Genomic DNA, 19,998 nt, shown 5'->3' with positions numbered 1-19,998 from the left:
TGGGGTTCCTCACCAGAGAGACTTGGGCTCCAGGCCAGGCTCCTCACCACTAACTCCCTAGCTGGCTGGAGGACATTGGGTGAGTCATGTCCCTCAGGAGCCTGTGACCTCATGTGCTAGCTGTCCCAGCACCTTCATTCGGTGTAGGACCCCCATGAAGGTGGCCTCAATAGAGAAAAAGGCTCCTGGCCCTGATCTGGCAGGAGGGGGAATTCTGCCAGCTGACTGGGCCCTTCCCCTCCTCAGTGTCGTCTCTGCAAGAAGCCTGCTGGGATCTCCTCACAGCCTCCGCCTCCGCAGCCACCAGCTGGTGCAGAGACGCAGCTGGAGTGACTCTGGGGCAGGGGCAGCAGGGGTCACAGGAAAGTCCCAACCCTGTTGATGAACAGGATGCGGGGAGGGGGCTCTCCCCTGCCCTCCATCCATCCCATGCTGTAGCTTACCGACTCGCCCTTCTCTCCTGCAGGGCCAGTGTATCCTCGCTCTCCCTTGATGCCCTGACAAGCGACAGCAGAATTAGCTCTGTGGCCTGCCTATGGGGGTGCTAATGCAAGACGCCAGGGTTGCAGCTGGGGCCCAGACTGACACTTGAAGGCTGAGGGGACCAAAGTAGGGGACTAGAGGGGGGAAACAGTAGCCAGTGTGGCCACCCAGCGGCCACTGTGGCCCACACTGGAGAGGCCTGGGGGCGCCTTTGCAAGGAGAGGCATCTCTCGGGTGTCTTCCTCACTCTCTCAAAACCCTTTGGGCGGCACATCTCAGTTCCTTCTGAGTCTGGGACTCATGGGGGTTCTGAGAGTGTCCCCTTCCTTCCCTCCATTGCAATGGTGGGGGCAAGCCACATCACCAGGGGAACCAAAGTGGAATGGGGGGGGTCATACATGGATGGCATGGCAGAGACTGAATGTTGGGAAAAGGGGAACACGGTTGAGGGACGCCCTTTCTGGCCCTGTTCTCACCGTTGGACTGTACCCCCAGTACCCTCAGAGTCAGAGTCCTCTTACTCACAGGCAATCCTGGGGGTCCCATGGCACCTGGGTAGCCAGGTTGTCCTGGAGGACCCTGCAAAGCAAGGGAGGTATGGTGATGGACCAGCCCTCAACCTTTCTGTTACCCTCTCCCTGTGTGAGAAACCCAAACTGAAAACCCTGGATCTGCTATCCAGCAGGTGCCCATCCGCCACCCAAAACACCCACACCCCAGGTACAGTTACTATTCTGGGCCATTTCCCAAGCCCAGGTGACCAGCCCCAGAACCCCGGGAGCAGAGCAGGAAAGGAGGCCCAGAATGAGGTGTGGAGGAGCAGGCAGGCACACAAGTGTGGAGGATGAGGGAAGGAGAGGAACCCCCACCCCCACAATGGTAGCTAAGAGCCGGAACACACACAGCTCCCAGGGTGTAGGAGCTACATGGACACCCAGCTCCATCCATCTGAGGGGTGTGAAGCCCTTTCTTTTGAAGCTCCCAGCCCTTCTGCATCAGGGCTTCGTGAATGAGGAGTTCAGAAGAAAGCCTCTCCTCATCTCCCACTCAGTGGCCACCCCTCAGCCATCGCTGCAGGACTCCTGGGCCCCTTTCTTACCGGCTCTCCCTTGTCTCCAGTCAGGCCTGTGAGGCCTCGCTCTCCTTGCAGGCCCTTAGAGAGAGAAACCATGAGAAACGGCAGAGGAAGATAATCCTACCTAGAGCAGACTCTTCCTGCCCCATGCCTGCCTCTTTGCACTCTGGACAAAGGTCACGAGCAGCAGCCCAGTGTCCCTGGTAAAGGGACTGTCATGGGTGTGTTCTGGAAGGGCGAATGTGTAAATCCACTTTCAGGAGTGCAGCTTCCAGACAGGCAGCAGCAGAGACACCCCTTCAAGAGAGCCCTGACAGGGCTCCTTCCCTGTGACTGTCACTGCCCTACCCTACTGTGGAGGCTGTCTGGGATGCACCTTAGGAGATCTGTGCTCCTTCTTGGGGGGAGGCTGTCAGGGAAGATGCTCCCACAAAGTGTCACCAAGTCCCCGGCACTTACCTGTCCCAGTTCCCACCCGAGCCCCAAATCACCTTCTTTAGTGATGCCAGGGACAGGCACAAGAGGGCTCTCCCCAGAGCAATCCCATATCACTCGTAACATGGAGAGGGATGTCAGTGGCAATCAAAGCCCACCGTTCCTCACCCCGATCGCCACAGCTCCAGGTCACCATCAAAAAACATCTCTTCTGCCCCCTTATCCCTTGTGCCCGCTAGAAATGGCGCCCAAACCTTTCCATGACACAAGACAGATGGCTAGACAGACAGATGGCCCCTTCACCCAAGCAAGCAGAAACAGACATGGCCTGGCCAGGGATGAAGACATGGGGACAGATGGGACTACGCAAGACAAGGAGAGGCCCTCGCCCATGAGCCTCCACCACCAGGCCTGGGACGGCAGGAGCCAGCCCCGGGAACACGCATCCAACAAACAAGAGGTTTAGCTTCCATGACCCAGGAGAGAGCAACACTGAGGATGGGGTGGGGGTTTGTGATTTAAACACACCTGTGACAACAACGACGACAAGCAGAGCAATTAACGACACCTGGCAGAAGGATCAGCCCAAGACCGTGGGCACAGAGGGGCAGGGCCCTAACACCAGAAACCCAACTGACTGGTATCACATGCCCAGCCTTGAAGCAGACTGGGCCTAGAGCCAGGGAAGAGAAAGAAGAGGAGGGCATGGGTTTCCTCTAGCCGCGGGGAAGGGTGCACGCAGGGCTGCCTGTAAATCCCCAGGGTGCCTCTGGACAGTCCTACCAGGCAGCAGGGCAGCCAACCTGTGCCAGCCTGCAGTGTGAAGCCCTAAAGCCTTGGCATCTCTGCCGGGCACAGAGCCAGGTGCCTGGCAGGGTCCCAAGAACTACTTTCAGCAAATCTTCAGTCCACACGGCAGTGGTGGGAAGCAGGAGGCAAGAGTGAGACGGAAGAGAAACAGGGGCTCCTTCATAGAGGCCCCAGCTTCCAGCATGAAGGTAAAAGAGACCTGCGGGACACAGGGGAGTGACGTGTGGGCTTGGAGGGAAAGAAAAAGAGGGCGGTGAAGGTGTGAAGATGGGAAGAGGAACCCTGGAGGAGAGGCTTGAGGGCGCTCGCTCCAAGAAAGTCAAGACTGGGATGGTCTCCAAGCCTTCAGGGCTTAAGGGAACCTGTGTCGTTAGCTACCATGCCTGCAGGGGACAAACAACGAACAGAACACCAGAACACGGAGGGGGAGAGGAGAGGGCACCACGGGAGGGCGAGACAAGCAAAGCCACAGAGACCTGGCTGGCAGGAAGGGGAGGCAGAGTGGCGCTAGGTTCTTACAGGCAGTCCGGGGGAGCCAACAGTACCAGGAAAACCTGGGGGGCCCTGGTGGGAGAAACAGGCACGTGGTCACATCTCACAAGAACAATCACCCTGGGGGAACCTGGAGGTACCGTCCGCAGTTGGGAGCTTTGTGGGGAGGTGGTCCTGGGAGTTTTTCAAGGTTGCTGGAAAGAGGTCTTATCAGAAGATGGCCACCGTGCCCCTCGATGGGCTCCTCCACCGGCAGATACCAGCAGCCTCCCTAGTCTGAAAACCCTTGCCAGGGCGCTCCCAGTGGAGTAAAAAGCCCGTTCCTTTCGGTCCTGCCCCCCTCTCCTGATCACCAACATCCCTCAGAAGAATAGTTCCAAGGTCTCCACCAGCCATTTTGTTTTTGACAAAGAACACACTGCCAGCACTTCCCGTTTGTCAAGTCCCGTCTTTCCTGTTTCGCTAACATCCCTGATGATTCTGGGTGGAGACCCCTGGCCTGGGCTTTGTAGACTTCCCTAGAGACGGCTCCACAGAATGACGGAGGGCCCTTGTAGGGACTGTGTTAAGGTGAGTGGCGAGATCTGACTGGGCAACCATACACCTTGCTGTCTGTGGGGCCCCTAGTGTGCTACTAAATCCTGCAGGGAAGAGGAGGGGCCCAGACACGTGCCCCTGAGGGCTTTCCCTAAGTGGATTCACAGGCAGTGGGGGCAGAGCAGGGCATTCCTGGCCAGAGACCACTGTCCCAAAAGATGTTCTCCCGAGGGAAAGAGAAGCATAGTCGGTGTCTCGCCTGGCTTCTTGGGGACAAGGCAGCAGAATGGCGTGTGGGTTAGGACTTTCTGAGATCGGTTCAAACAGACCAGAATGCCTGAGATACTTACAATAGGGCCTGGAGGACCTGGGGAGCCTCTCATGCCAGGTGGTCCCTGCAGAAGAAACCAAAGGAACAAGATGGAGAACCTGAGGCCTTGCGGAAACCCGTGTTATGGTACCTGCCTCCAGCCCCCTGCTGCAGCCCTAGGAGGGCTGTCTGATGTCAGAGCAGAGCCATTTAGCTGATGTTAAAATGGCCTTTCATTCAGTTCATTCAGTCATCCAACAGACATTTATTGAGCAGCTATTATGTGCCGGGCACAGGCCCAGGGGCTGGGAACATAGCCATAAACAAAACATTAAAATCTCCACTATGAAGTGCTTATGTCCTAGAGGCAAGGTGAACAGTAACAAACAGAACACAGCTGGCACACAGCTGCTGCGCAAGTCCATACCTGTGGAATGTTCTAGAAGGAAGTAGATGCCCAGAATGTTGGATGGTGTGAGTCTAAGGAAGGCAAAAGAGCTTGGGGAGGGTGTGTGTGTGTGTGTGTGTGTGTGTATGTGTGTGTGTGTGTGTGTAGCTTGGGGAGGGTGTGTGGGTGGAGCTTGGGGAGGGTGTGTGTGTGTGTGTATGTGTGTGTGTGTGTGTGTAGCTTGGGGAGGGTGTGTGGGTGGAGCTTGGGGAGGGGGTGTGTGTATATGTGTGTGTGTGTGTGTGTATGTGTGTGTAGCTTGAGGAGGGGGTGTGTGGGGGGGGAGAGCTTGAGGAGTTATTGTGGAGGGAACTTCCATTTTAGAATGGGTGATTCAGGAAGGCCTCACTGAGAAGGAACGATGTGACCTGATTGCTGAGGGGAAAATAGGCCTGGAGAAGAGGGGTACCAGGAGAGGAAGCAGCTAGGAGCCAACCTGCTCGGGTGCCAGGAAGCTGAGGAGGCTGAGTGGTGAGTGGCTCCAGGCCATGGGAAACCCAGAGGAGGAGAGTGCTCAAGGCAGATGTGGACCCTATGTCTTCCAGGCCCTACCTGGATGAGGGCCTGGGCCTTGGTCTTACCTCTTCTCCTCTTTGACCTGGAAGCCCTGGAGGACCAGGCAGGCCGGGGTTCCCAGGACAGCCGGGTTCTCCCTCACTGTTGTCTCCCTGGGGTGGGGGGGAAGAGATAAAAGCAGAAGTGAGTAGGAGGGACGGAGGGAGGGAGGGAGGAAGGAAGGAAGGAAGGAGAAGAGGGAGGAAGGAGAAGAGGGAGGGAGGGAGGGAGGGAGGGAGGGAGGGAGGGAGGGAGGGAGGCAGGGAAAAACGGCAAGAGGGATGGACGAAGAGAAGGCAAGGACTTGCTCACCCTGGCCTCCTCTGCTCTGGGACGCTCCCTTCCCATAAAGCACTGTGGTAGACAAGAGAGGCTCTGTTAAGTAAGGCTGGTCAGGAGGCCTCTGGTAGGCACATGACACCACACCAGGACTGCCAGCTACCCCAGCCCAGTCTCTGCCAGATGGAGACATCAGGACCAGCAGCAGGGAGCCCTCCTACACCAGGGAAACCTACCGTACCAGCCCGCCTCTGCCCAGTTCCTACCCTGGCACAGTTGTCAAAGCCTGGCACACCAGGGATGCCCTGGTCTCCCTTTTCTCCCTTCTCCAGGAGGAAGGCCGGATGGGCCGTCTGGGCCTGGGCACAGTTTCCACAGATGCTCTGATGGGACAAAGGGGAAGGACAGAGGGACTGGGTCAGAGATGCGCAGGAAGAGTCTACTGGGGAATGCCCTCTCGGAATCCAAGACCCGGGCACCCTGCCCAGCAGTCCTCCACCCTCACACCCTCCCTCCCCAGCCACATCCCTGCAGCAGCTTTGCTCTGTCCTCAGGGGACCCAATCCCAGCAATTGGCTCTGAGTTTCCTCCAGGAAGAGGCTCAGGTAGGGCCAAGCCAGAGTGCTTTCCAGACAGGCTGTGTGGGAGGAGGCGGAGGGACCCGCAGAGGGACCATCTGTCCCGGCTGTTCCTGCAACCTGCACCCGTGGCGAGGACAAGCCCCAAGGATCCAGGATGTAAAGCCTGGTTCCCAGTGCCAGCACCTCTGCCTGGGGATGCCAGGAAAGGGCTGCCAGAGGAGCAGGTCCTTCGTGGACACTTCCAGGGCGGGCCTGAAGCTCACCAACTGTCACCGGCTCCACAGGTCCCTGGGTCTGAACTGTTCTAACGAAAAAGGCTTCTTCTGACTGGGGCTTTGACCTTCTTGGTCACAGACTCTGTGACTCGTGGAAGCTGTGGGTCCCCTCCATCCAAACTAGCTAAACTAGGGCTCTCGTTCCAGGGGCCTTAGGAGCCTGGAGTCTCCCAGTCACCAGGCGTGGTAGCTGGGACCCAGACAGAAGCCTCATGCTCACCTTCACCATTCACAGAGACACCCAAAGATAATGGCCATCATTTCCTCAGCACCCACGAGGCCACAGATTGTAATGGCCTTGGCATGTATCGCATTTGGTCCCCAGGGCACAGTGAGGTCGATTACGTTCCGGGCATTGTGGAGGAAGCTACCATTCAAGAGGGGTGGTATGATTTGTCCAGGTAAACCTGGATTGGTCACTGCCTGTCTGTGTGGAGTCAGGTGGACGTGGTGACTGCCGGGCCTCCCAGCAGCCTCCCCTGGCTGCCATTTGACCTCTGTTACAGGCTGATTCAGTTCCTGGGTGGAACCTTTTGTGGGACACTTGATTACAAAGCCACCTTGTGAACCATCAGAAGGACTTCACACCATCACGGCCTGGAGGGCAGGATTGAGGGGACGCAGGCTCCACCAAGACTAGGAGAGCTAGGGGTCTCACTGCCACAACCTCACTGTGATCTGACTCAGGGCTGCTGCCTGGTTAACTCAACCACCTCCACCAGCTGCTTCTGGAAACATCTGTGGTTCAAAGACGGGGCAGGGCAGACAGCTCTCATACTGTGCCCTGAATGAAGCTCCCTGCGGTGACATAATGTCCACAGCACTGACTAGCCAGAGCCGAAGAGAGAGTGGCTGAAGGAGGAGAGATGGGGAAAGGAGCCCTGAGGATGCCAGCTCCTAGAGAGCGGTCTAGGAGCTCGAAGTCAGCCTGCAGGAATGACCTGGCTGGACTGTCACTTCAGGAGGTGACTGAGCAAGGAGAAGGGTGGCATAGGGACCTTGGTTTCCAGAGGACCCCCCGAGAGCTTGGCCAGTCAGATGAGGCCACAGCCCTTCGGTAGAACCGCAGGTCGACCCCCTCCACAACTGCTCCTCCTACTGAAGTCTTTTCAAGCTGACATCCACCAGGCCTGTCTCCAACCTGACCCACCTGGTCCCTTGCCACTGCGTTGTCACCCCCTGCCTTGGCATGACCCAGAGAAGCGATGGTGCTACTTTGCCAGCCGATACCAGCTGATGTCAGACTGGGTTCTGTCACCAGGCACATACCAGGTGGGGACCTTCCCAGCATTCCTTTAAGCAAGCATTCAGCAAATGTTGCCTAGAGGGTTGTTACAAGCCAGCGCCCAGCCAGACCCTTTCAGGCAGATGCTTAGCACACCCTTCCCTCCCAGGAAGGTTCCCCAGGGAACCAGCAGGTTCAATCTGCTGCTATCTGTTAGCCGGCAGGCAACTGAACACCTGCTGTGAGAATCCCCTTTGGCGACACCTGCCAGTGCCAGTGCCTCCCGGTGCCCTCTTACCTCAAGGAGGCGCTGCTCGATGGGTAAGGATCCCTGCAAGAGACAGATTTGGTTCTAGCTGGTTGGGGAGGGGAGGCTTATACAGCCTAGATGAGCATCCAGCCTTAAGATCGGAGCCAAGGAGGATCCCCCACCAGAGCTAAAGGGGTTGCACGGCCAGTTCATCACCCAGAAGGACAGGAATGACGATGGCCAGTGTATCCTGGCTGATACCCACCAGCTCAGCAGTGAGCCCAGGCTGTCCTGGCAAACCGTTATGTCCTGGCAAGCCCTGAAGCCGAAAAGAGACAGGAGAGATCAGACCCCTCTCTCAGGCTTGCGCTTCCCTTGTTTCCTTGTTCCCAGCTCACAGTGCTGCCACCTGTCACCCCCTCCTGCATGGGTGAGAGCTCTCTTCACTCTTAGATTGACGGTCTCATCACACAGTTGGGGGCTGGGGGCACAGAAGGGTGGTCCTCAAAAGCAGCTCTACTGAGCGCATTTCCTTGCTTCGCAGGTCAGAAGTTGGACAGTGGGTCTTTTTATTATTATTTTTTTTTATTTTAGAGATATGGTTTCTCTGTATAACATGTATAACAGCTCTGGCTGTCTTGGGACTCCCTTGTAGACCAGGCTGGCCTCAAATTCACAGAGATCCACCTGCCTCTGCCTCTGCCTCCCAAGTGCTGGCATTGGAGGCAAGAGTCACAATGCCGTGCAGGCAGAGGGTCTTCTATAGAGTAACTGCTGGGGTCTATCCTAAGTCATTTTCCTGTATTTTCTCATTAATTATCATCATAGTCTCCTAGAGGCAACAAGCAGTTTACCACCATCTTAAAAAACAAAGCCACTCAGAGAAGAACATTTGCCAAAGGTCACAGGTTGAACAAGACAGAGAAGAGACTCTGGGTGAGGGCCACTGGCCCCCACCCTCTAGCCACTGACTGCATCTCATTCCTTGAAAAACATCCCTAGAGCTGATGTCAGAAGCTTGCCAATCCGACCATCTGAGCATGAGTAACTTCTGGAAGAGTCTAAGCCCAACTCTGTGCCTTGGTTTCCCTCTCTGTAAAATGGTCATCGTGTGCAGCTTCGAGGAGGTGAAGCTGTGGGGGACTCAGCATAGAGCCCAGATGTAGGATGGATTGGGGTTCAGAGTGTGCCATCCAGCCTCTGGCTCTCTCGCATATTCACAATGCACATTTGCATATTAAATACTCTGCCGAGGAAGGGAGGATGTTCCAGTCTGAATCTCCAGCACCCCACAAGGAGGAGGTGCACATTAAATGCGTGTTGCATGCACGCATCACTGCACAGCCTGCTCCTCCTGGTGCAGGATTTCCTGGGCCTGCTCTGAGACCCGGTCTCCCTTCATGACCCAGCTCCCAGCACTGGAGCAGGCCAGCTTCCCCTGAGTGATTCCTTCCTGTCCAGAGCAGGCTCTCCCACTCCTGGGTCACCACCCACTGTGTCCCCAGGGTTTAGAACAGTGCCTGGCACATGGGTAAATGCTTTGAATGTTTTTGTTTAGAAACAGGGACTAGTGCAGCCCAGACTTAGCCTCAAACTCACTATGTAGCTGAGAATGGTCTTGAACTCTGGTCCCACTGCCTCTGCCACCTAAGGGCTGGGATTGCAAGCATGTGCCACCTCACCCAGTGTACGGGGTGTTGGGGATCCACAGGGCTTCTTGCATGCTAGGCAAACACACTACTAACTGAGCCATGCCCCCAGCCCTGTTACTATAACTCAGCTCCACTCCAGGGCTGCTGTGCTAGCTCAAGTCTGAGCGCATGAGTCTCTCTTACCCTGGTAGGATTACACGCGTGTGTTCTCCTCTAGAAGTAGGGGATACAGCCTGAGTTTGACCGCTACCTTCCAGTTCTAAAAATCTTGGGTTCATTTCTTAGCCTCTGTGCCTCAGGCTCCTCAGCTGGAAAATGGATCCAGATAAAACGCCGTCTGTGGGCATTGGGACACAGCCTTGGGCGAATAAATGTCATCCGCCTCTTAGCCCATTTTGGCACAGAGAAGCCTGGCAAAGGGCAGGTGCCTGTTTGCGGCAGCCTCAGGTTGGTCATGGACACAGGCATCAGATAACGACTCTGGGTCCTGGGATTGTACTCAGCACTTTTTCCTGTCCTTGTTCCCCTGGTGTGGCTTGGCATGGTTTGCACTACACTAGCTCTGCCTGGTTAATGGGTCACTCTGGAATGACTCAGCCTCCACAAGCCAACTCCATGCCCCCTGTGATGGATCGGTGGATGCTGGCACTGGACAGAAAGCTCGGACACTTTCATCAAACGCAAAGACTGCCAAATGTGCAGTGTAGGCTCTGGTTCCTGGTGAGCAGACCCCTGGGAGCTGTCCTGAGAGGTGGAGGAAGGGAGGAGAAAGGCTCCACTTGGGAAAGCTCAGAGGCGGCTCTTCTATACCTGTGAGGCCTTGGACATGCTGGCTCACTTCTTGGGGCTTAAGCTGGCCCCAGTGGTGTGACTTAGGGGTTGGGGCTGACATAAGGCTCAAAGGAATGAGAGGAGTGTAAACTAAGAGCAGGAAACGCTGTGGCAATAGCTAACGCCCCAGGGCACTCACTGTGTGCCAGGAAAGATCTCACACGCGTTGCACACGCAAGCTTATTTAACACCTACAAGAAGCCCACTGAGGCAGGTGCTTTAATGATCTACATTTAACAGATAAACGCATGGAGATACCACGAGACTAAGAAACTTGCCCAGTATCCCAGAGCACATGGCAGAGACGAGCTTCAGCCTGAGGCTGCCCTGGCGCTGGGAACCGAAGTGTGACATGGATCTCGGCTCCTCCTAATAGTCTCGCCTTACTGACTCTGGCCTCTGCGCTGTTTCCAAGGACATCATGGACATTCTCACCTCTAGGCCTTTGTATCTGCTGCCTTCCCTGATAGGAGGGTACCTCCCCAGGGGTGCTTCTCCCCAGGGGTGCTCCTCCTCAGGGATCCTCCTTCCAAGAGGTGCTCCTCCCCAGGGGTGCTTCTTCCCAGGGATGCTCCTCCCCAGGGGTGCTCCTCCCCAGGGGTGCTCCTTCCCAGGGATCCTCCTCCTCCTCAGGGATCCTCCTTCCAAGGGGTGCTCTTCCGCAGGGGTACTCCTCCTCAGGGATCCTCCTCTCTAGGTGTGCTCCTCCTCAAGAATGCTCCTCCCCAGGGGTGTTCCTCCTCAGGGGTGCCCCTCCCTAGGAATGTTCTCTCCCCAACAGATTCACTTGTATTTCCTTTATATTTTGATCCAAATGTCACCTTTTATTTTATTTGTATGTGTGTGTTTATGTGTATGTACATGTGTGTATGTAGGTTCATGTGTACGTGTGTGTGTGTGTGTGTGTGTGTGTGTGTGTGCATGTTAAAGCCAGATCTTAACACTGGATGTCTTCCTCAGTTGTTCTAAGATTTATTTATTTATTTATTTATTTATTTAATGTGCACTGATGTTTTGCTTGTATATACTCTGGGTGAGGATGTCCGATCCAATCCCCTGGAACTGGAGTTACAGACAGTTGTGAACTGCTATATGGGTGCTGGGAATTGAACCCGGGTTTTTTTGGAAGAGCAGCCAGTGCTCTTAACTGCTAAGCCATCTCTTCAGACCCTCTCCATCTTATTTTTAACTTAATCTATGTGTGCATGTGTACGTGTGTGAGTCGATGTGTGTGTGTGTGAGTCAGTGTGTGTATATGTGTGTGCACACGCTCATGCACACATACACAAGTCCACAGATGCCACAGCAAGGTTGTGGAGCTCAGAGGACAGCTGAGGATTTAATAATTCTCTCCTTCCACCGTGTGGGATCTGGGGAAGGAAGTCAGGTCAGCAAGCCTACATGCGAGCACCTTTCCTGGTAGAACCATCTCACTGGCTCTCACCTTAATTTCTGAGACGGGGTCTCTCACTGAAACTGGAGCTCACCAGTTAGACTGGCAGGATCCTCCTGCCTCTGCCCCTCCCCCAAGCACTGGAGTTACAGGCATAGGCCACCACGTCTGGCTCTGATCTCACAGTGAGCACAGTGAGCACTTTACCAACTAGGCCACCTTCCCAGCTCCCAGGTCCTTATGTCAGCCCCAACCCCTAAGTCAAACCACTGGGGCCAGCTTAAGCCCCAAGAAGTGAGCCAGCATGTCCAAGGCCTCACAGTGAGGTATTAAAGAGCCGCCTCTGAGCTTTCCCAAGTGGAGCCTTTTTCCTCCCTTCCTCCACCTTTCAGGACAGCTCCCAGGGGTCTGCTCACCAGGAACCAGAGCCTACACTGCACATTTGGCAGTCTTTGCGTTTGATGAAAGTGTCCGAGCTTTCTGTCCAGTGTCAGCATCTCTCTATGTTTCACAGAGGTCTTCCCAGTCCTCCCACTGTCCATCCCCATAGTCAGCTCTATCTCCCTCCTTTGCACGGACCACGCTCTACTATACTAGAGTTTCTATTTCTTGCCTGTTACCCATCTCTCTTGCAGGGATTCTAATGTTTGATCCACATCCCGGTATCTAAAATGGTGCCTGGAAAAGATCACACGGGCAGAAAGGCATGGCACACCAACAAATGCTGACTGCGGCTCCAACAGTGCACTGTGTACCAGCAGAGCCTGGCTTCCTGCCAGGCCTGGGCTTGCTTGGGCTAAAACACAACAGGACATTCCTCAAAATAAGGCTAGGAGTCCACAAGCCTGGCCCAGGGCTCTGCGAGCCAGCCATGCCATGCCAGGAGGCAAGAGCAAAGAGAACCCATGACAGATGTGTAAGTAGAGACACAGTACTCAGGGCCAGGATGGAGGAGGTCCCACGACTGCTTGGGCCCTGACCCCTAAACCTCAGACTCTCTCTTCACCCTTTTACCTGCAGTCCAGGCATTCCAGGGGGACCTGGTGGTCCAGGGACACCTGGGGGACCCTGTGGGAGAGAAGACAAAATCAGAGGGGGAAGAGAGCTCCCTGCCACAGGGGATGGCAGTAGTGTCAGGGCGGGAAAGCGGCGACAGGAGGCAAGACAAAGGAGACAAGCCACACACACCTGCGGGCCCGGCTGCGAGGAGCTGCCCATCCACAGTCCCGGAGCACCCTGGGTGGGAGTGGGGGTCGCAAAAGAAGGGGAGAGGTTACAGACAACGCCTACACCAAGCGCAGAGCTGCACGGGAAGGGGGCTGGCTGGAACACGAAGCCTGGCAAGGGCTCTCGCCCGCTGGCACCAGGTGAGGTGAGGATCCAGACCTCTCCCCCAGTGGGAGAAGGTGGGAAAGCAGCTCTGCCCACTCACCGGCATGCCAGAGAAGATGGCCTCTCCCCGAGAAGTACAGGAGCACTCTCCTGGTTCACCCTGGAAGGACAAGAGCCTTGGTTTGAAGTGGCAAAGACAGAGGGTCCTCTGGAAACCTCATCTGGGAGGTGGCATGGGCTTTAGAGCTGGAAAGGTCCGGATCAGCTTCCTCCATCGTCATGACTTCAGGCAACCCACAGGCCTCAGCCTCCTCCTCCACCAGGGGATGGGCTATATGCAGTGTGTAGTGGCCATTTAGTTCAGTCACCATCAACTGAGGACCAGGAGAATAATCCAGTCCTGTCCTTCTCGGGGTCCTCATCAGCTATGCACCCGCATAATCTCGCCATAGCGGCCACGGCTTCATCTTGAGCAGCCCCGCTCCCCAAGGCTCTGCCTGGTTCTGTGCCCTTTTATTCTGGTCCCTCATCCCTCTGCCTTCCTCTCTTCTTGCCTCATCCTTTGACCCAGTTTCCATGTGGAAGTGCAGCTGTCCACTAAAGGGGCCCTGGAGTTCTCTGGTCCCCTGAGATCAAGGCTGGATTCTGAGCTATCTATCATCCCCTGCACGAAGTGAGTGTGGTACCCACAGCTCTTGGAACCAGGAAGCCTGTGAAAAGTAAGGTGACCTGCCCCATCCTCCAGTCTGAGCAGCTGTTAGGAGGAATGGGACTCTAGGAGCCCAGTCCCAATGAGCGGTGGCCCCTGGCCCTGGAGACTTACCTTCTCTCCTCGAGATCCCTTTTCACCCTGCAGAGATAAAACACCAGGAAGTGAGTAGGTATGAGGGGGAGGCAGGTCCAGCTACAGAATCCTGCTGCCTTGGCCACCATACTCACTGGTGTCCCTTGGGCTCCTGGAAGTCCAGTCTGTCCTTTCTGCCCATCTTGGCCCTGAAGGGAAAGGGGCAGAGTTAGTAGGTAAGGTTGGATGGCAGCCAGTCATTTGGTTAAAGGAGAACAGCAGCACAAACGGAAGCAGTGCCAGGCCCCCTGGTGCCCCTGTTCCAGAGGGGAGATTGTGGCCAGCGTGCAAGGAGAAGGCAGGAAGGAGGAAAAGAGACCCAGCACCCGTCAGAGAACAGTGAATGAGGCCTCCACCCTTGCCTCCTGCAGGAAAGGGTTCTGCTTTGCAAACGAGGAAACTGAGGCTTGAGGAGATTTCAGAGCCACAGCATCAAGCACACAAGCCTGGCTGGGGATCTGTGGGCCCAAAGGCCCCTCCTTCCTTCTTTTTCTTTTTGCACACATCCTCGCTGTTTAAGTTTCTCTGTGGACTGAGCTGAGAGAATGGAATTTCAGACCTTGTTATATCAATTCTGAGACACTATCACTTACATAAAGTCTCACAAGTAGTGAGTGTGACACACAGCCAGGTAGTGTGCGGCACACCTGGAAGCCACCCCCCACCCCCGTGGGATTGGGGACAGGAGAGGTCTGTCAGTGCTTCTGACAAGGAGTATATCAGATGTGCTGAGCATAGCAGACATCCCCATGACTGCCTTCCTGGGGATGCCCCACCTTTGGAACCAGGGTTCAAAGCTGTCCTGGGACAAGTCTCCAGCTCCACCTTTTCCCTGCTTTGAGACAGGCAGGGATTCCAACTGTCTAGGTCTGCTGGGCAAAGCCATATGGGCTCGGGCAAATCCCTGTCCCTCTAGGCTTTGGCACACCACCAGAAAGAATTTATCAATGTTCTCCGAACTCAAACAACAATTTCTCTAGGGATCTACAAAAGACAGGGAAAGGATAAGGCTCACTGGGCTATTTTCAACATTAGCGAAAGCTCAAGAAAAATTATACATTTGCCCACAGCCCAGCATGGCACAGGCTGGCTGAAAGGTGGCATTTCTTTGATTCAGGCTAAAATTATCATCTTGTAAAATTCTAGTGGGTTCACACGGAGTAGAAGCTGACTATTAGACAGGTCTTTGATGACTAAAATGAGAAAATGCACTTATTATTACTTAATCTATGCAATTTGCTCAATAGACAGGTCTTTTAAGTGTGGGAGTCATTGTCTTGGGCAGCACAGAATCGAACCTTTCTTTTCCCACAGATGCTCAGTGGATGGTGCCCAGGGGCTCCAGGGCTGGGATAAGGGGTAAACTTCAAGTTCCCAGCTCCACCCCCTACTCTCTGGTCTTTGCTCGCCTTGTATGGAACTGGAAAATGACAGCAGCCCATTTTGGTGGCTCATACCTGCAATCCCAACACTTAGGAAGCTGAGAAAGGAGGCATGCCAAATTTTCAGTACAAACCCGGGCTACACAGCCAAGTTCCAGGTTAAGTCTGGCTTAGAGTGTTAGACCGTGCCTCTAAAACACACCAATAATAATCATAGCACTTCCTCTACAGGGCTGTGTTTTAAGACAGGGTTTCTCTGTGTAGTCCTGGCTATCCTGGAACTTGCTTTGTATTTGTAGACCAGGCTGGCCTCGAACTCACAGAGATCCACCTGCCTTTGCCTCTCAAGTGCTGGGATTGAAGGCTTGCCCTACCACTGCCCGGCCTCTACAGGATTGTCTGGAGGAGAAAGCTCATTTCTGCATGTCCAGAGCTGACTGAGCACAGGGCCTCAGCAGGCCACTGCTCCAAAAATGGGGATGACCGTGTTCCTCTCCCTTCAGAAGCTAAAAATGTAGATCTCCAAACAGGGGAGCGAGCTAGTGATTGAGGGGAGGGAAAAACCAAGGGGACTGGATAATGGCAACCAAATTCCTATTAGTTTGGATAAACAATTTCTAGTCCTCTACAGAACAGGAAGGTGACCCCGGTTTACAAACAGCGGAGTGGCTGAGGGTTCTGGACACAAAGAAACGATCAGAAGATGAAATGCTAATCACCCTGATTTGTTCAGAATACCCTGCGTGAATGTGCTGTGTAAATATGGACAGTTAGCTATAATCTGATTTGAAAAAGCAAAACACTGGGCTGGAGAGCTGGCTCAGCAGTTAAAAGCACTTATTGCTTGTGCAAAGCATGCTGGTTAGAGGTGCAGCACCTACGTGGTGGCTCACAACCATCTGCAGCTGCAGACCCCGGGATCTGGTGCCCTCTTCTGACCTCCGCAGGCACCAGGCTTACACATGCAAACAGAACATTCATATACATAAAAAAATGAAGTTTTAAAGGAAAAGACTTCGTGTGTGTGTGTGTGTGTGTGTGTGTGTGTGTGTGTGTGTGTGTACACGTGTATGCGTGCTTGCAGGTGAAGTGGTCAGAAGTCAATTCAGGCTGTCGTTCCTCAGGAACTATCTACCTTAGTTGTGTTTGTTTGTTTTTAAGACATGGTCTCTCATGGGCACCTGGGGCTTTCCAGTTAGTCTACAGGGACTGGCCAGTGAGCCCTAGGCTTACACTACTGGGGTTACGGCTACATGCGATCACATCTGACTTTTGTTTGTTAATATTAGTGGTGGTTGGAGTGCTTTTTTGAGACAGGGTTTCTCTGTGTCACCCTGGCTGTCCAGAAACACACTCTGTAGAACATGCTAGCCTTGAACTCAGAGATCCACCTGCCTCTACCTCCCAAGTTGCTTGTTTTTGAGACAGGGTTTCTCTACGTAGCCCTGGCTGTCCTGAAACAGGCTAAGTAGACCAAGCTAGTCTTGAACTTGAAGAGATCCAGCTGTCTCTGCCTTCTGAATGCGGGATTAAAGGCATGTACCCCCATGTCTGGCCACATGTGACTTTCCACATGGATATGGAGGATCAAACTCGGGGTCTCATGCAGCAAGCACTTTACCCACTGAGCATCTCCCTAGTCCTTGAAAAATATATATACTTTTTCTCTTTTTAATTGTTTGGATAGGAATGTGCTATACATTTCCCCCACTCCTCTTCCCTCCTCCCCTCTCCCCTTCCACCCTCCCCACTGCCCTTCATGTTCCCATTTTCTCAAGAGATCTTGTCTTTTTTCCCCTTCCTAGGTAGATTCATGTATGTCTTTTAGGGTCCTCTTTGTTACCTTGGTTCTCTAGGGTTGTGGCCTGTAGGCTGGCTGTCCTTTGCTTTATGTCTATTATCTACTTATGAGTAAGTACATGTCGTATTTGTCTTTCTGGGTGTGGGTTGCCTCACTCAGGATGGTTGTTTCTAGTCCCATCCATCTGCCTGCAGATTTCAAGGTGTCGCTGCTTTTTACTGCTGTGTAGCATTCCGTTGTGTAAATGTACCACATTTTCTTTATCCATTCTTCGGTTGAGGGGCATCTAGGTTGTTTCCAGATTCTGGCTATTACAAACAATGCTGCCATGAACATAATTGAGCAAATGTCCTTGTGGCACGACTGAGCATCCTTTGGGTATATGCCCCAAAGTGGTATTGCTGGGTTTTCAGGTAGATTGATTCCCAATTTTCTGAGAAACAGCCATACTGATTTCCAAAGCAGCTGTACAAGTTTACATTCGCACCAGCAATGGAGGAGTGTTCCCACTTACTCCACACCCTGTCCAGCGTAAGCTGTCATCAGAGGTTTTTTTTTTTTTTAATAAAAACTCAAGTCCAAATGGATAAAAGACCTCAACATAAAACCAACTACACTGAACCTCACAGAAGAGAAAGTGGGAAGTAGCCTTGCACGCATTGGCACAGGAGACCACTCCCTAAATATAACTCTAGTAGCACAGACACTGAGAGCAACAATTCTAAATGGGACCTCCTGAAACTGAGAAGCTTCTGTAAAGCAAATGAACAGTCAAAAAGACAAAATAGTAGCCTACAGAATGGGAAAAGATCTTCACCAACCCCACATCAGACAGAGGACTGATCTCCAAAATATACAAAGAACTCAAGAAACTAGATATCAAAGACCAAATAATCAAATAAAAAATGGGGCACAGATCTAAACAGAGAACTCTCAACAGAGGAAGCTCAAATGGCTGAAAGACACTTAATACTCAACATTTTTAGTTATCAGAGAAAAACAAATCAAAACAACTTTGAGATACCATCTTACATCCGTCAGAATGAGCAAGATTGAAAATATATCTTTAAAAATAATAGAGGGGGTTGAAGAGATGGCTCAGTGACTAAGAGCACTGGCTGCTCTTCCAGAGGACCTGGGTTAAATTCCCAGCACCCACATGGCAGCTCATAGCTGTCTGTAACTCCAATTCCAGGGAATCTGACACCCTCGCACAGATATATATGCAGATAAAACACCAATGCACATAAAATAAAAATAAATCTTTTAAAAAAAGCTAACAGAGACAGAGTGGGGAGATGACTCAGCAGTGAAGAGCATGTGCTGCTCTTCCAGAGGACCAGAGTTCAGTTCCCAGCACCCAACGGCGCATGAGCTCATGTGGGGCACAGGCACACACATACATATACACACACCGAGAGAGAGAGAGAGAGAGAGAGAGAGAGAGAGAGAGAGAGAGAGAGAGAGAGAGAAACATGGCGGTGTTTATCATTTAAAGGCAGTTCCTGCAGTGTGTCTTCCTTCCCTGATGATGGCCCAGGAGGCTTGTCTCCTCCCACCCCAGGCTGTTGAGATGGGCAGGGTCAACTCTGTGCCCTCCCTGGAGCAGCAGTGTCAAGGGCCCAATCACAGCTCTAGTCTTGTAGGAAAGGCTCTTACCGGAGGCCCGGAGACACTAGCACCAGGAGGTCCCATGGGTCCTGTGGCTCCTTTGGGTCCTGGAGGTCCCTGTGAGGAGAGGACAAATAGGTTGCCGAGGAATGATTTGAAGCCAGGACCATTCAGAAGCGAGATGATGATCGGATCCCGGACAACCCTCTGCTGCTGTCACTTAGTCCCAGGTCTCCATGCCTGCAGCCCAAAGAACCACAGAGGAAGGGGCTCACCTGGGCACCTCTTTCTCCAGCTGAGCCAGGTGGTCCCCGAGGTCCTGGAAGTCCCTGCAGATGGAAGCCCAGTTGGTTATCTCTTACCATAAAATGGCCCCTTCCCTGTCAGCCACCTCCAGGCCATAGGAAACCTACCTGAATGCCAGGTAAACCTTGGGCTCCAGGCTCACCCTGCAAGTCAGAATGGACAGTGTGGCATAGCAGCGAAAGCCACCTGTCCCTTGGACCTGTGTCACTGGCAGATCTGGAGGGTGTCTGCCAGCCCCAACTCAAGGGTTAGAGTAATGGGTTGGGGGGAACAAAGCCAAATTCTGGCAAAGCATTGTGGGTGGCACATGCCTTAATCCCAGTATTCAGGAGGCAGAGGCAGGTAGATCTCTGTGAGTTCAAAGCCAGTCTGACCTACATAGTGAGTTCTAGAACAGCTAGGGCTATGTAGAGAGAGACCCTGTCTCAAATCCTGTACAGGGTAACATCGGGCCAAGACTGCTGTAACCCCTAGACAGGCAAAGCCCGGGATGGGGGGAACGGGCAGCTATGGCGTGTTAGAAGAGAGCTGGAAGGCAAAGGTGGGATGAGATACTCACTTGGGGTCCCTCAGCACCAGTACCTGGAGGTCCAGGCTCTCCCTGAAGAGGAAAACCGACAATCCCTGGGTGGAAATTCTCAGCCCATCCCCCAGCTTCTCCTGAGCCCCTATGAAGAATCTACCCCCACCTTCTGCCTCTCTGTGACTCAATCCCCCATTTCAAGCCTCAGTCCCACGGTCCCACGGGTAGCTGCCCAGGGCTACCATTCCCGCACTTACCTGAGTACCCTTCAGTCCTGGGGGCCCTTGAACTCCTGGTAGACCAGGCTGGCCCTAAAAGGCACAAGGGAATCCCTGGTGTGTTGGGAGGATAGAGAAGGCAACACTCAGGCAGGGAAAGATGAGAGGATGAGCCACTGAACACTTACTGGTTTCCCAGGCCGACCCACACCTTCAGGACCTGGCTCTCCCTTGGGACCCGGCTTCCCAGGCAGTCCTGATACATCGGTCAACGCCCCCTGCAGGCTAGAGCAGGCAGTGCATCCATCGCCCTGGTCAAGAGACAGGGGGAGCTTGTGAGCCAGAACGGG

At 53.7% G+C, this 19,998-nt stretch overlaps 1 protein-coding gene across 4 annotated transcripts in view; it reads right to left on the bottom strand.

Annotated features, from left to right (window-relative positions):
- Col16a1 (collagen type XVI alpha 1 chain) overlaps positions 1-19,998 on the bottom strand; it is a 53,834-nt gene that overhangs the window by 14,303 nt on the left and 19,533 nt on the right. For 2 of the 4 annotated variants that reach the window (XM_075944889.1, XM_075944893.1), the window contains 21 exons: positions 19,837-19,959; positions 19,688-19,741; positions 19,467-19,508; positions 19,015-19,050; positions 18,877-18,930; positions 18,650-18,718; positions 13,903-13,956; positions 13,787-13,813; positions 13,064-13,123; positions 12,820-12,867; positions 12,646-12,699; positions 8,021-8,074; positions 7,804-7,836; positions 5,691-5,807; positions 5,458-5,499; positions 5,172-5,258; positions 4,183-4,227; positions 3,323-3,367; positions 1,583-1,636; positions 1,009-1,062; positions 444-497 (listed from right to left, as the gene is read on the bottom strand). In XM_075944889.1, the coding sequence (XP_075801004.1) occupies positions 444-497; positions 1,009-1,062; positions 1,583-1,636; positions 3,323-3,367; positions 4,183-4,227; positions 5,172-5,258; positions 5,458-5,499; positions 5,691-5,807; positions 7,804-7,836; positions 8,021-8,074; positions 12,646-12,699; positions 12,820-12,867; positions 13,064-13,123; positions 13,787-13,813; positions 13,903-13,956; positions 18,650-18,718; positions 18,877-18,930; positions 19,015-19,050; positions 19,467-19,508; positions 19,688-19,741; positions 19,837-19,959 (1,206 nt within the window). The remainder of the gene's footprint in view (positions 1-443; positions 498-1,008; positions 1,063-1,582; positions 1,637-3,322; positions 3,368-4,182; positions 4,228-5,171; positions 5,259-5,457; positions 5,500-5,690; positions 5,808-7,803; positions 7,837-8,020; positions 8,075-12,645; positions 12,700-12,819; positions 12,868-13,063; positions 13,124-13,786; positions 13,814-13,902; positions 13,957-18,649; positions 18,719-18,876; positions 18,931-19,014; positions 19,051-19,466; positions 19,509-19,687; positions 19,742-19,836; positions 19,960-19,998) is intronic. The other 2 variants (XM_075944891.1, XM_075944892.1) reach the window with 2 other exon arrangements.

Source organism: Microtus pennsylvanicus, chromosome 13, assembly GCF_037038515.1.
Source record: "Microtus pennsylvanicus isolate mMicPen1 chromosome 13, mMicPen1.hap1, whole genome shotgun sequence".
Lineage (NCBI taxonomy): Eukaryota > Metazoa > Chordata > Mammalia > Rodentia > Cricetidae > Microtus > Microtus pennsylvanicus.
Note: the sequence above shows the minus strand (reverse complement) of the source record. Positions and strands in the feature narration are given on the sequence as shown.